The sequence below is a fragment of the Terrapene carolina genome, unplaced genomic scaffold (assembly GCF_002925995.2).
Source record: "Terrapene carolina triunguis isolate 2854851 unplaced genomic scaffold, T_m_triunguis-2.0 Scaffold310, whole genome shotgun sequence".
Taxonomy (NCBI): Eukaryota; Metazoa; Chordata; order Testudines; family Emydidae; genus Terrapene; species Terrapene triunguis.
Genome location: NW_020664661.1, coordinates 774,664 through 788,823, shown reverse-complemented (window position 1 = coordinate 788,823; position 14,160 = coordinate 774,664). Strand labels below are relative to the sequence as shown.

Genomic DNA, 14,160 nt, shown 5'->3' with positions numbered 1-14,160 from the left:
GATGGAGCGGAAATCCTCCAGGGACATCTCCATGAAGCTCTCCTGGAGGTACTCCAAAAGCCTTGCCACAAGGTTTCTGGGCAGTGCAGCCTTATTCCGTCCTTCATGGTAGGACACTTGACCACGCCATGCTTGCAGCAAGTAATCTGGTATCATTGCCTGACAAAGCCTGGCAGCGTATGGTCCCGGTGTTTGCTGGCATTCAAGCAACATCCGTTCTTTATCTTGCTGTGTAATCCTCAGGAGAGTGATATCGCTCATGGTAACCTGGTTGAAATATGGGGACTTAATTAAGGGGACAGAGGTGGCCATTCCTACTGGGCTGTTTGCCCATGGCTGAAACGAAATCCTTCCCTGCAGTTAGCCAAGCACGGGGGGGGGGGAATTGGCCCTGAGCTTTTCACGTTTGGCTAGCAGGGATCTTCCCTGTTACCAGCCACGCGGTGGGGGGAGGGGTACATTGATCATCCCAGGGAATTCATGGCGGGAGGAGGGGGGTGGGGGGATTAGTTTGGTTTCTGCAGGGATCTTCCCTGATACCTGCCACGCGGTGGGGGGAGGGATAAAGCGATCATCCCAGAGAATTGGATGGTGGGATGGGGGGGGGTTAGTTTGTTTTCTGCTGCTGAAGGTTAACAGGAAAACCGCAGCAGTCAACAGGCTTTGCTTGGTATGTGGGAAAGGAGGGCGCAGAAGCCGAAAGACAATGGCTTACCATGGCTGCCTGCAAGCTGAATTCTGTTGCCCGGACCTGCGTCTGTGATCTCTAACACCAAAGCCACAGGCACTCAATATTAAGATGGAAAATGCGACCTTGTACTGAAATCACATGTGCTATGTAATGTGAATAGTGTTTTTCACCATGAAAGAGTATAAGCATTGTTCTGTAAAATGTATCATTTTAAAAACTTCTCTCCTTTCTTTCAACCCTCCCTCCAGCAGCTGCAAATTTTTCAAGCCTCCCTCCTCCGTCCCGAAGGCTATCTCAGATAAGGCGGCGTAGAAAGAGGACGCGAGACGACATGTTCACAGAAATAATGGAATCCACCCGCAATGAAAGAGCTCATTTGAATGAGTGGAAGGACACTGTATCTAAATTTAGGAAAGATGCCAGTGAACGTGAGGTCTTGAGGGACGCTCGAGATGAGAGGTGGCAGGCTGCAACGCTGGGGCTGCTGCGTGAGCAAACGGACATGCTCCGGTGTCTGGTGGAGCTTCAGGAACGGCAGCAGGATGACAGAGTGCCGCTGCAGCCGCTGTATAACCTCCCTCCCCCCTCACCATGTTCCATATCCCCCTCACCCAGACGTGTAAGAACGCGGGGGGGGGGAGGCTCCGTGCACCCTCCCACTCCACCCCAGTGGACAGCCCAACCAAAAGGCTGTCATTATATTTAATTTGTTCAGTGGCCTTTTTCTTCCCTCTTATCCTCCTCCCAAACCTCACCCAGATTACCTTCTTGGTTCTCTCCCTATGTTTATAATCACTTAATAAAGAATACATGATTTTTAAACGGGGAGGGAGGGTGGGTTCCTTACAGAGAATGAATGAGTCAATAAAGGGGGCTGGTTTTCATAACAGAGTGCCGCTACAGCCCCTGTATAACCCCCCTCCCCCCTCACCATGTTCCATAGCCTCCTCACCCAGACGTGTAAGAACGCGGGGGGGGGAGGCTCAGTACACCTTCCCATTCCACCCCAGGGGACAGCCCAAGCAAAAGGCTGTCATTTTTTTAACCATTTTTTAATGGCCTTTTCCTTCCCTCCTCCCAAACCCCACCCGGGTTCCCTCCCTCTTTTTATAATCTATGAATAAAGAATAAATGATTTTTAAATGATAGTGACTTTATTTGGTTTGAAAGCAAGCTGGGGGAAGGGGGAGGGTGGGTTCCTTACAGAGAATGAGTCAATAAAGGGGGCGGGTTTTCATGAAGGAGAAACAAACAGAAATTTCACACTGTAGCTTGGCCAGTCATGAAACTGGTTTTCAAAGCTTCTCTGATGCACACTGCTTCCTGGTGTGCTCTTCTAATCGCCCTGGTGTCTGGCTGCGCGTAATCAGCAGCCAGGCGATTTGCCTCAGCCTCCCACCCTTCCATAAAGGTCTCCCCCTTACTTTCACAGAGATTGTGGAGCACACAGCAAGCAGAAATAACAATGGGGAGATTTCTTTGGCTGAGGTCAGAGCGAGTCAGTAGCGATCGCCAGCGACCTTTTAAACGGCCAAATGCACATTCTACCACCATTCTGCACTTGCTCAGCCTGTAGTTAAACAGCTCCTGACTCCTGTCCAGGCTGCCTGTGTATGGCTTCATGAGCCATGGCATTAAGGGGTAGGCTGGGTCTCCAAGAATAACTATTGGCATTTCAACATCCCCAACGGTCAGTTTCTGGTCCGGGAAGTAAGTCCCTTGCTGCAGCCCTTTAAACAGAGTAGTGTTCCTGAAGACGCGAGCATCATGAACCCTTCCCGGCCAGCCCGCGTTGATGTTGGTGAAACGTCCCTTGTGATCCACAAGTGCTTGCAGCACCATTGAAAAGTACCCCTTGCGGTTTATGTACTGGGTACCTGGTGCTCCGGTGCCAAGATAGGGATGTGGGTTCCATCTATCGCCCCACCAAAGTTAGGGAATCCCATTGCAGCAAAGCCATCCACTATGACCTGCACATCTCCCAGAGTCACTAGCTTTTGTAGCAGCACCTCAGTGATTGCTTTGGCTACTTGCATCACAGCAGCCCCCACAGTAGATTTGCCCACTCCAAATTGATTCCCGACTGACCGGTAGCTGTCTGGCATTGCAAGCTTCCACAGGGCTATTGCCACTCGCTTCTCAACTGTGAGGGCTGCTCTCATCTTGGTATTCTGGCGCTTCAGGGCAGGGGAAAGCAAGTCACAAAGTTCCATAAAAGTGCCCTTACGCATGCGAAAGTTCCGCAGCCACTGGGAATCGTCCCACACCTGCAACACTATGCAGTCCCACCAGTCTGTGCTTGTTTCCCGGGCCCAGAATCGGCGTTCCATGCCTATAACCTGCCCCATTAACAGCATGATCTCCAAAGCACCGGGTCCCGCGGTTCGATAAAATTCCATGTCTATATCCTCATCACTCTCGTCGCCGCGCTGCTGTAGCCTGCTCCTCGCCGCCTGGTTTTCCAGGTTCTTGTTCAGCATAAACTGCACGATAAGGCGCGAGGTATTTACAATGTTCATGACTGCTGTCTTGAGCTGAGCGGGCTCCATGCTTGCCGTGGTATGGCGTCTGCACTGTTCACCCAGGAAAAAGGCGCGAAATGGCTGTCTGCCGTTGCTTCCTGGAGAGGGGGGAGGATATACCCAGAACCACCCGCGACAATGTTTTTGGACCCATCAGGCATTGGGATCTCAACCCAGAATTCCAATGGGCGGAGGAGACTGCGGGAACTATGGGATAGTTATGGGATAGCTACCCACAGTGCAACGCTCCAGAAATCGACGCTAGCCCCGGTACATGGACGCACACTGCCGAATTAATGTGCTTAGTGTGGCCGCATACAATCGAATGTTTACAATCTGTTTCCTAAATTCGAATTATATAAATTCGGATTAATCCCGTAGTGTAGACGTACCCTTAGTGCTTTTTCACATCACCTGTGTGTAGAACTTGGTTCCCAAAGATTCACTAAGGGCAGTCTACGGTCTCATATGAAATCCTTCTCAAAGGCAAGTTTCTACTGTAATTTTTATTGAGCACAGATCTACTACCCCAATGTAGATTGATACCCACAAGAATTCAAAAATCATGAGTTATACACCTAACATGAAGAATTTAAAAATAAATAAATAAATTTGAGTTCTTTCTATTTCTCTTTGTTCCTGAGCCTTTAGGGGGCACTTGGGGCCAGACTCACAGAAGTATTTAGGCTCTTAACTTCACTGGCAGTTAGAAACCTAAATACCTTTTGTGCCTACTCTCATACTTTTGCCGTTCTTTTTTCCCAAATAAATCCATACCTCAAATGTTTGTACACTCCTATAACAGTCACTGCTATTTCAGACCTCCTCCACTTGCTTTCAGTGAAAATTAATTAAACCTCCTTATTTCTGTAAGCAATTTCCCCATCCTGCAAACACTGAAGCACATGCTGTCCCTCTCCTATTACTTCATTTGCTGCACACCTCGATGTAGATTTTTCTATGAAACAGTTTACATTTCTATTGGCACATTTCAGTGTTAGAGCCGTTAGGTATGATACTATGATACTCTGCTATGATATGTTTCAGCAATGTTCTTCATACTGACAAATGTACTGTTTTGTACAGCCAAATCAATAGATATTTTACACAAATTATTCTGTTACTCCTTTGGGGTGGGGGCATAGTGATGCTGACCTCACCTACTTTGCCTTTCAGTAAGACTGAAGTGCCTTGTCTTTACTATATTTTTACAGTGGTACATGTTAGTTACCCTGTGTAACTAACAAATTCTCACCAGCCACACATGAAGTAAGCCTTATCTTTTTCTGGAGGGGTACAGGCTGCTCCCCCATCCCCCAGCAAGAAGCCCCCCAATCCCAGCTGGCAGAAGGTAAGGGGTACAGAGACCTTTCTGTGCTGGGGTTGAGGGTCAGATGTAGTCTTACCAATCCCAAACCATTCAGAAATCATGAGTCAGTCCTCCCGCCCCCCACCAGAAAAAGTGACATTTTAAACACACCAAGTTTGGGGCCTGTTTGTTTCCTGCCCAGCTACAGCAGCTCCAGCTCCCTGCCCCTCCTGAGCCAGGTCATACTCAGCTCCCCAGGGACACGCCCTGGGACGCTGCAGCTCAGGGTGACACTCCCCTCCCATCCCCACCCCCTATCAATGACCCAGGTTAGGAGATTTCTGACATCTCTGGGCACTGCCGGAGAGCTGGGGAATGAACTATCCACAGACTGTTACTGGCTCAGTCAGGGGAGATGAGACCTTGGGGGCTGCTCTGCCCTCCCTTCAGACAGGAGAGAGAGATCTGATCCCCTGGTGGGGCCAATACCCTGTACTGTCACCCCAGGTGTGCCATGGCTCAACCCCAATGGATCAGCATCGGCACCTGAAGAGTGGGACAGGAATATTAGCTCCCAAAGCTCATTCATGCCTCCGGGACCCTGTGGGGGGCCCAGCGATTGCTGCTCATTCCCCATCTGGTCCCAGGGGAGCCCCCTCTGCACCTGTGCCACACCCTTTGATCTCTCTGGGTCAGGGGCTGGGGAAGGGGAAGCTGCTGAACAGACACTCAGACCCTGAGCTCTGGATGTGTCAATCTCCAGCTGGGGGTTCTCTGGACACTCATAGCACTGAGTGGGAGAACTGGATTCTGGCTGGTTTGTGGGGTCTCCTCTGTCCCCTCATCCCAGCCCCACGCAGCCTGGTGAATCCCCCTAGAGTAAAATTTCTGTATATTGACGGCAACTCCGCCCAGGGGGCCCCACTATAGTAACGCCTAGTTCTCTGACAACAGAGAGCCTGCCGGAGTGCCAGGGACAGCAGGGGTGGAGATGCTCAGGGGTTTTACTTTGTCAGGACCCCAAAGTGAGGAAAATCGCTTTCCTAACTCCCTGTTGAGTTCGGAATCCCTGTCCCCGTGTCCCTTGGGGACACAGACTCAGCAGGGAAGGGAGGGGACAGGCTGCTTACAAACCCCAGATCAGAACCCTAGAGCACAGAGGGGCTTTGGAAAAAGGAACCATGGGTAGGACCCACCCCTCATCTGGGCCCTGAGGGGGGCATCTGAGCACGACTACAGAGCTCCAATGAATCACAGTAACTATCCCCCAAATGGCCTATTTGCCCCTCACTGACGATATGCACCATAGTCTGGTAGGGCAGCCCCCGGCTCAACGGGCTCTGGAGACTGAACTCCCCTCTCCCCCAAGAGCTCCTGGCACTTCTCCTCCAGGGATGATTGTTATGGTGTGGGAGGGAGCTGGTGGCCCAGCTAGCTGTACAGGCAGACAGGGTCTTTGCTTAGCCTGTAAGGAAATGTTCAGTCCCTTTGGTGGACAAGGTTGTTGTGAGTTTGGGGATGCAGCTGTCCTCAGAGAGAAGCTATGGCAGACAGCAGAGTTTGTTCTGCTGTATTCTCTGCATTCAAAGGCAATGCTTGGCCCAGAGTAGCTAACAGGGAACCAGGCATTGGTGTGCACTGAGATTTCAGGAGGAGGGGGCTGCCTGTGTGCTGTTTGCCTCTGTTCCAGGGCTGGTGTATTCATGTAAATAAAGCAAATCCCACTTGGGATTTACCCAGACTCTGGGCACTGATTTCTCCTCCCCTGGCCAGGCCCAGGCCAGCTCTTGCTCAGCAGAGGGGCCATGCCAGCATGGGTAGGATAACATAATGACAATACACTACTAATGGTGTCTTTAGTAGGGCTGTCAATTAATCACAGTTAACTCACGCGATTAACTCAAAAAATTTAATCGCGATTAAAAAAATTAATCATGATTAATTGCAGTTTTAATCACATTGTTAAACAATAGACTACCAATTGAAATGTATTAAATATTTTGGATGTTTTTCTACATTTTTATATATATTGTATTCTGTGTATATTATTTTTTATTACAAATATTTGTACTGTAAAAATGATAAAAGAAATATTTTTCAATTCACCTCATACAAGTACTGTAGTGCAATCTGTTTATCATGAAAGTGCAACTTACAAATGTAGATTTTTTTTATTACATAACTGCACACAAAAACAAAATGTAAAAACTTCAGAGCCTACAAGTCCACTCAGTCCTACTTCTTGTTCAGCCAATCACTAAGACAAACAAGTTTGTTTACATTTATGGGAGATTGTGCTGCCCGCTTCTTATTTACAATGTCACCTGAAAATGAGAACAGGTGTTCACATGGCACAATGGCATTGCTAGGTATTTACGTTCCAGGTTTGCTAAACATTTGTATGCCCCTTTGTGCTTTGGCCACGATTCCAGAGGACATGCTTCCATGCCAATGATGCTCGTTAAAAAAATAATGCATTAATTAAATTTGTGACTGAACTCCTTGGGGGAGAATTGTATGTCTCCTGCTCTGTTTTACCTGCATTCTGCCATATATTTCATGTTATGGCAATCTCGGATGATGACCCAGCACGTGTTGTTCGTTTTAAGAACATTTTCACTGCAGATCTGACAAAACGCAAAGAAGGTATCATTGTGAGATTTCTAAAATTAGCGACAGCACTTGACCCAAGGTTTAAGAATCTGAAGTGCCTTCCAAAATCTGAGAGGGACGAAGTGTGGAGCATGCTTTCAGATGTCTTAAAAGAGCAACAGTCCAATGTGGAAACTACAGAACCTGAACCACCAAAAAAGAAAATCAATCTTCTTGGTGGCATCTGACTCAGATGATGAAAATGAACATGGGTCATTCCGCACTGCTTTGGATTGTTATCGAGCAGAACCCATCATCAGCATGGAAGCATGTCCTCTGGAATGGTGGTTGAAGCATGAAGGGACATATGAATCTTTAGCGCATCTGGCTCTTAAGTATCTTGCAACACCAGCTACAAAAGTGCCATGCAAATACCTGTTCTCACTTTCAGGTGACATTGTAAACAAGAAGCAGGCAGCATTATCTCCTGTAAATGTAAACAAACTTGTTTGTCTGAGCGATTGGCTGAGCAAGAAGTAGATCTGAGTGAACTTGTAGGCTCTAAAGTTTTACACGGTTTTATTTTTGAGTGCAGGTTTTTTTGTACATAACTCTAAGGCCTTGGCTACACTTGGCAATTAAGCGCGAGTGTAGTCGCGCCGCCAGCGCTGCGAGAGCTCTCTCGCAGCGCTGTATGTACTCCACCTCTCCGAGGGGAGTAGCTTGCAACGCTGCGAGCGAGCGTGCAGTGCTGCAGGCACTGATTACACTGGCGCTTTACAGCACTGCACTCGCTGCGCTCGGGGGGGCGGGGGGGGGCGTTTTCACATCCCTGAGCGCAGCAAGTTGCAGCGCTGTACAGCGCCAGTGTAGCCAAGGCCTACATTTGTAAGTTCCATTTTCACGATAAAGAAATTGCACTACATTATTTGTATGAGGTGAATTGAAAAATATTATTATTATTTCTTTTGTTTTTTTTACAGTGCAAATATTTGTAATAAAAAATAAAGTGAGCACTGTACATTTTGTATTCTGTGTTGTAATTGAAATCAATGTATTTGAAAATGTAGAAAACATCCAAAAATATTTAATTATTGTTTAACAGAGCGATTAATCGGGATTCATTTTTTTAATCTCTTGAACAGCTCTAGTCTTTAGTTATTATCTGAACAGTGCCCGTGAGTGTGTGAGTTTCCCTGGTGCCTCCCCATGCAGTAAAGTGACACAGGTCCTGTCCCTGGAAGCAGAGACATTAATTGCACACCTGCCCCCATGGAGGGGTGACAAAGCAGGGGTGGGCAGTGGCGGCAGCAGCGAGGCCGGTGCCTGGCATGAAGCAGACCCCCCTGTGAGATCCCTGGGGCGACAGGGGGGTCTGTGACGCTCAGCCCAGGGTGATGCAGTAAAAGAGCTGGGAACCTCCCTCCTCGTTTATTTCTCCGTCTGGTCCTCTCAGTTTCGTTCCGCTTTCCCTGTATATCCCCTTCCCCCTCTGGCCGGGAGAGGCAGTCACTTCCCGCGAGCTGGACTGGCTCCTGCTGGGACGCGCGGAGACGGGGCGGGTTCCAGCAGGAGCAAGTCCGCGGCTCAGCGGCTCTGCAGCCCGGGCTGGTGTTGAAGGACACAGGAAGTGGCTGGAGCAGCAGAGCAGGCTGGAGCGGAGGGTGCTGCTGGGAGGAAGGAGGCAGCAATCGAGGAGAACAAAAAGCTGAGCTGGCTGCTGCTTGCATTGGGGTCAGAGAGCCGGGCTAAGCAGCTGCTACTTCTGTGCTGGGGGAGACCTCCATTGCAACTTCCGAGGGGGGCATTCTCCAGCGGAAACCAGCCCCCTGAGGCAGCCCAGGGCTCTGCCCACCCCAGCCCTGAGCCGAAGACTGCGGGTGAGTGACCTCGGGGACAGGGGTAATATTGACTCTACACAAACAGCCCCTCTTGGGAGCAATTGCAGGAGCGGATCCAGCCATGGGCGAGGGAAAACCCCAAGAATGGGGCTGTCCCAGTCAGAGGGAGGGGGGCAGGGGATAGAGGAGAGAGAGCCTGACAGGGTCAGGGGGAGAAATAAGTGGGGAGGGAGTGGCCCAGATCTCTCACCTGCCCTGACATGTGTATTGCAGATTCACAGTCCTGTGGGCAAGGTGAGGAGCAGCCAGTCCCTGCCTCTCCTGGTTCCCCTAGGGCTATGGCAGGGGAATCCCCCAAAGTGCCTCCTTTGGTTCTGTTCTTTTCTAGCAGTAGGTTCAGAGATGGTGTCACACTGGGAGGGTTTAAACATGTCTCGGTGGTGGGTTCAGTCCTGGTGGAGGGGCTGTGGCTGTGCTGGGTTAAAGTTTGTTCCCAGCATGGCAGAATCTGGAACATCTGTCTGCAGGGAAAAAGCTGGGGGGTACTTGTGATGCGGAATTAAGCAAAGTCTGTTCGGAAATCTCCCAAGCTGCCCTTCTCGCCCTGACAGGCTGCAGAGGAACGTCCCTGTTTCACACCGGCTTGGCTCAGCCTCCCATGGGACAGGGAAGGGGAATGGCTGCAGTGGAGCCAGTTCAGGTAGGGATTGTTGAGGAGTTCTGGGAGAGGGGCAGTAAATACACAGGAGGTGGGAGCGTCTGGGCAGTTTGCTCTGGAGGTGGGAGGGGGCAGAAAACATAGAAGATGGAGATGGGGGGAGGACAGAGTGTGACAGACCTGCTGGAACTAGTTTAACCTGGGCCTAGATTCCAGGAACAGACCCATGGGCGTTGGGATAGAAAATCCATGATTTGAAGAACAGGAAACAACCCCCCTGGACAGGGCTGGGAAAACTTACCAAGCTCCCAGTGCTGGAGCGAGAACCTGCCAGCCAGAGTCTGCGATGAGATACGAAGGGGGTACCCACCACTGTGGCTTAGGGGAGATTACTTGTCCCCTCACATGCTGCTGCTGGCAATAGGGAGGGTGTTGGGATTCCTACCCTGGGACTGAACCTTGACCCTGCCAGGGGCTCCATCGTCTGTGTCAGCCTCTGGCTAATAGGTGTGTGATGAATGTGAAGACCCTGCCCCCTCTGTCTGCTGGGAAGGACGAGGGGCTCTGTCTTTCCCTCCTCACTCTGATGCCTCCTGGCTTCTCTGAGCAGGGTGGGGGTGGGACTGTGGGAACTGTGCCTCCCAGAGCTTCCATTTTCCTGGCCCTGCTCCCCCATGACTAGGGGGCTATCTCTGGGGCAGCAGGTACTGAGTGGGGGGCTCTTGCTCTTTCAGGGGCCGGTGACCTTCGAGGAGGTGGCTGTGTATTTCACCAAGGAGGAGTGGGCTCTGCTGGACCCTGCTCAGAGAGCCCTCTGCAGAGACGTCATGCAAGAAAACTATGAGAATGTGACCTCGCTGGGTAAGGAGTCCTGTCCCCTCAGCTATTAGAAAGGGAAATGAAGAGTTACGGTTCATGTCACTCCCACAATGCAACCTCAGCTCTGCCCTGTTTCAGCAATGGCCTGACATGCCAGTGACACACATGCTAACGCTCTGCCCTCCCCGCTACAGAACACTTTGGGAACAGAGCACACAACAGGATAGCACACAGTCTAACATCTTCTCTTTGGTAAGGGAAAACTTGGGTTCATTTCCATTGTAGCAGACAGAAGCTACCTACCCCGGCTACAGTTAAACACTGAGCCTACTGCACACAAAGCATCTCAGACTAGCAAAACATTACCACCCCTTTTCCCTCCCCATGGGGATTCCTTCTGAGTCATTGCCTTCACTTTCCCCTCACTGAGCCCTGGAGACCATTAGCATGTATGTCACCAGACTGCTGACAATCCCCATGGTGAGAACACAACTTTGTGCACCTTTGAAGGTTAGGTCAATAACACTCAGCACTGAAATGAGGACTTGGTCCCTCAAGGTTAATTTGCACCTCTCTTCATAGCACAGTTACATCTCTGCCAATCTGCTCCAATTAATCCCTGCACTATTCAATTACAGCTAGCGCAGTGCACATAGCTGAGGTGCATACAGATCAATGCTGGCATTGCAGTCTGTGGAACACAACACCAGTCTTTTCTCATATCTGTTATAGACTGAGATTTTATGGTCAAAAGGGACAAAGGTCATTTAGTCCGACCTGTAGCATAATACAGGCCATAGAATTACATCCACTTACCAGTTTATTGAGCTGAATACCTTGTGTTGACTAAATCATCCTCTAGAAAGGCATCATATCGTGATTTCAAGAGATGGAGAATTCTTCACATCCCCGGGTAGTTTGTAAACCTTTGCACCTTTACTGAGCTATTCTTAATGGCTATTGCCAGCTCCAGGGCTAGGGGGTGAAGGCAGAGTTAAGGATGCATTGCAAGGGTGGTGTGTACTTTAACTCTGTTTCCTGGTTTTCAAAGGTTTAGCCACCATCAGGGCATGAGGCAGCACTGGGCAATGTTAAACGCTGCATAAAGGAAATTTATGGACATTTAAAGTCTTTGATGTTTTTTTTAAAATGGACTTTGTTGCCACTATAACTGTGTCTACACCAGAGCTCTTGCTGCCAGAGCTATGTGGGATAGGGATGTGATTTTTCACACCCCTCACTGACATAGCTATGCTGGTGAAGCTTTTAAGGGCAGGCCAGGTCAAAGCCTGCCTGTGGATTATAGAACACTTGAAAATATTGCTCTCAATTGAAAAATGTTGGTATCAGAGCAAAACTTCCACAAGGAACTCCTGCCAACACACACTGTCTAGAAGCTGTCAGACGTAGGACTCAAACACAAGGATGTAGCTCAGCATCAATGGCCACAGCATGTCCCTTGAGCCAGTTCTGTGAGAGCAGATTGCTGGAAACTCTCTGGCTCTGAACAGAGTCTTGGTCTTCCTGCCTGTGCATTTCAGTCTCTTTGACTTGTCTGTTTGGCTCATGGTGATCTGAAATTCCAAACGCTACAACTATTAATGCTAACTCGGGAAGTCTTTACAGAGAAGCACCATCTCTGCTATAGTTAAATTTCAGCATTGATTTCTGTTTAAAGGCTGACCATTCTGACTGCCCTAAAATCCACATGCTTATTTGGATTGGCTTGAAATATGCTGCTGTTCATGGGGGTGCTCAGCAGGGGTAGTGGCCCAAGGATGGGGTTATTTGACAAAGGGGTCGTGAGACAGAGACTCCTCCAAAGCAGCTTTTTCCAAAATCAGCTTGCTCTTATAACATTTTCTTGCACATACCTAGGACTCAGACTAACCTGAGGGGGCCCTTCAATACTGCATTCTCTAATAAACACTGGCTTGTTGTGAAGAGCCTCTCTTGCACTGCTGCAGATACCTACTGTTTGCATCACCCCTTAAAGAGAGGGGACTCTCTTGGACTCACTGGAGAGCCCTGGTGAGAAAAGGGGGTGCTGCCACCAGGCCCACACTCAGAGAAGTGGAGCTGTGGGGCTTACCCTCCAAGAACTAAGCTTAGGGTCTAGCACATTAAAGGGAGCAGTCCCAAAAGAGACCGTAGAAAGGCTGTGGTGTCTCACGCTCTGTAACTCCATGGCATCCCTCTCTCTGAATCCCTCCATTGGTTCCCCTATCTCTGTCCCCTCAAACATAAGCTGCTTATCTTCAGTGGTAAGTCCTTTCGCAGCTTGTCTGCATCTGACGTATAATTTCTGATTCAGCACTGAGATGCCAGCTCCCACCTGTGACCCACCAGGGATGCCAGCCTCCATCACCCACTTGTTAAATGTTCAAACTATCTGCTTCGTGCTTTCGCTCATGCTGGAAGGAGCTCTCCATACACCTCCAGAAAGCTACATCACAATTCTCCTTCAGGGTCCAGCTGGTGGCAGGCTGGAGAGAGGAAGGCTTGGGGAAAAGAGCTCTTGTGAGTTGGGGCTGGGACCAGGGGGGATGCCCTGGATCAGCTGCTGTAGGGAGTTCGGTGCCATGGAGGGCTAGAAGCAGTGGGAGGGAGTTGGATCAGGAGCTCAAGAAGCTGGGAAGGTTGAGGGTGTGAGTAAAGGGAGGGTGGATGCCAGGTGCTCCAGGAAAGGGGGGTGCTAGCAGTGGGAAGGAGGGGACACTTTTTGGCAGGAGCAAGGAACATTTAGAACGGATATTGGGATGGGACGTGGTTGGGGAGCAGGAGACTTGGGGGAACGGGTACCGAAGAGGGCTGTGGGCAATAGGAAGGGAGGAGAGAACACAAGAAGCGGGTGCTCCTGTCCCCAGGTGTCTGGGACTACAGATCTTGAATGCTGGTCCACTGGGCTCTTAGCAGCTAGTAAGTTCCACCTGCCACCCAGGGACCTGCTAGCAGTTGTCAGACTAGAAGCTGAACCCTGACAGAGGACTCCAGCTGATTGGTGGAACGTTGGGGGTCCTGATTGGTCCTCATCTTCTACTTAACCCAAGCACAGACACAAGAAATTGTCCCTGCAGCTGGGTTTCCCCTGCTGAGGGCTGCTTCCCCTGTGATACCTGCTCCAACTGTCTGACTCTGATCACTTGGTAACTGACCCTGCTGCCTCCTGGCACTTGACTCCTGGTTTTGCCCTCTGGCCTGTCTCAGCATCTGACCTCCTGATATCTGACCCGGTCTGATGCCCGATTCCTGGTCTGACCATTAGGTCATAGAATCATAGAGTATCAGGGTTGGAAGGGACCTCAGGAGGTCATCTAGTCCAACTGCCTGCTCAAAGCAGGACCAATCCCCAACTAAATCATCCCAGCCAGGGCTTTGTCAAGCCTGACCTTAAAAATCTCTAAGGAAGGAGATTCCACCACCTCCCTAGGTAACCCATTCCAGTGCTTCACCACCCTCTTAGTGAAAAAGTTTTTCCTAATATCCAACCTAAACCTCCTCCACTGCAACTTGAGACCATTACTCCTTATTCTGTCATCTGCCACCACTGAGAACAGCTGAGCTCCATCCTCTTTGGAACCCCCTTTCAGGTAGTTGAAGGCTGCTATCAAATCCCCCCTCACTCTGCTCTTCTGCAGACTAAATTAGCCCAGTTCCCTCAGCTGCTCCTCATAAGTCATATGCTCCAACCCTCTACTCATTTTTGTTGCCCTCCGCTGGACTCTCTC

General features: G+C 49.8%; 1 protein-coding gene across 1 annotated transcript in view; it reads left to right on the top strand.

Moving 5' to 3' along the window:
* Nucleotides 1-8,719: 8,719 nt before the first annotated feature.
* LOC112114573 (zinc finger protein 501-like) overlaps nucleotides 8,720-14,160 on the top strand; it is a 9,081-nt gene continuing 3,640 nt past the window's right edge. The window contains exons 1-3 of the mRNA XM_024211353.3: nucleotides 8,720-8,994; nucleotides 9,567-9,655; nucleotides 10,348-10,474. Of these exons, the coding sequence (XP_024067121.1) occupies nucleotides 9,614-9,655; nucleotides 10,348-10,474 (169 nt within the window). The 5' untranslated portion in view covers nucleotides 8,720-8,994; nucleotides 9,567-9,613. The remainder of the gene's footprint in view (nucleotides 8,995-9,566; nucleotides 9,656-10,347; nucleotides 10,475-14,160) is intronic.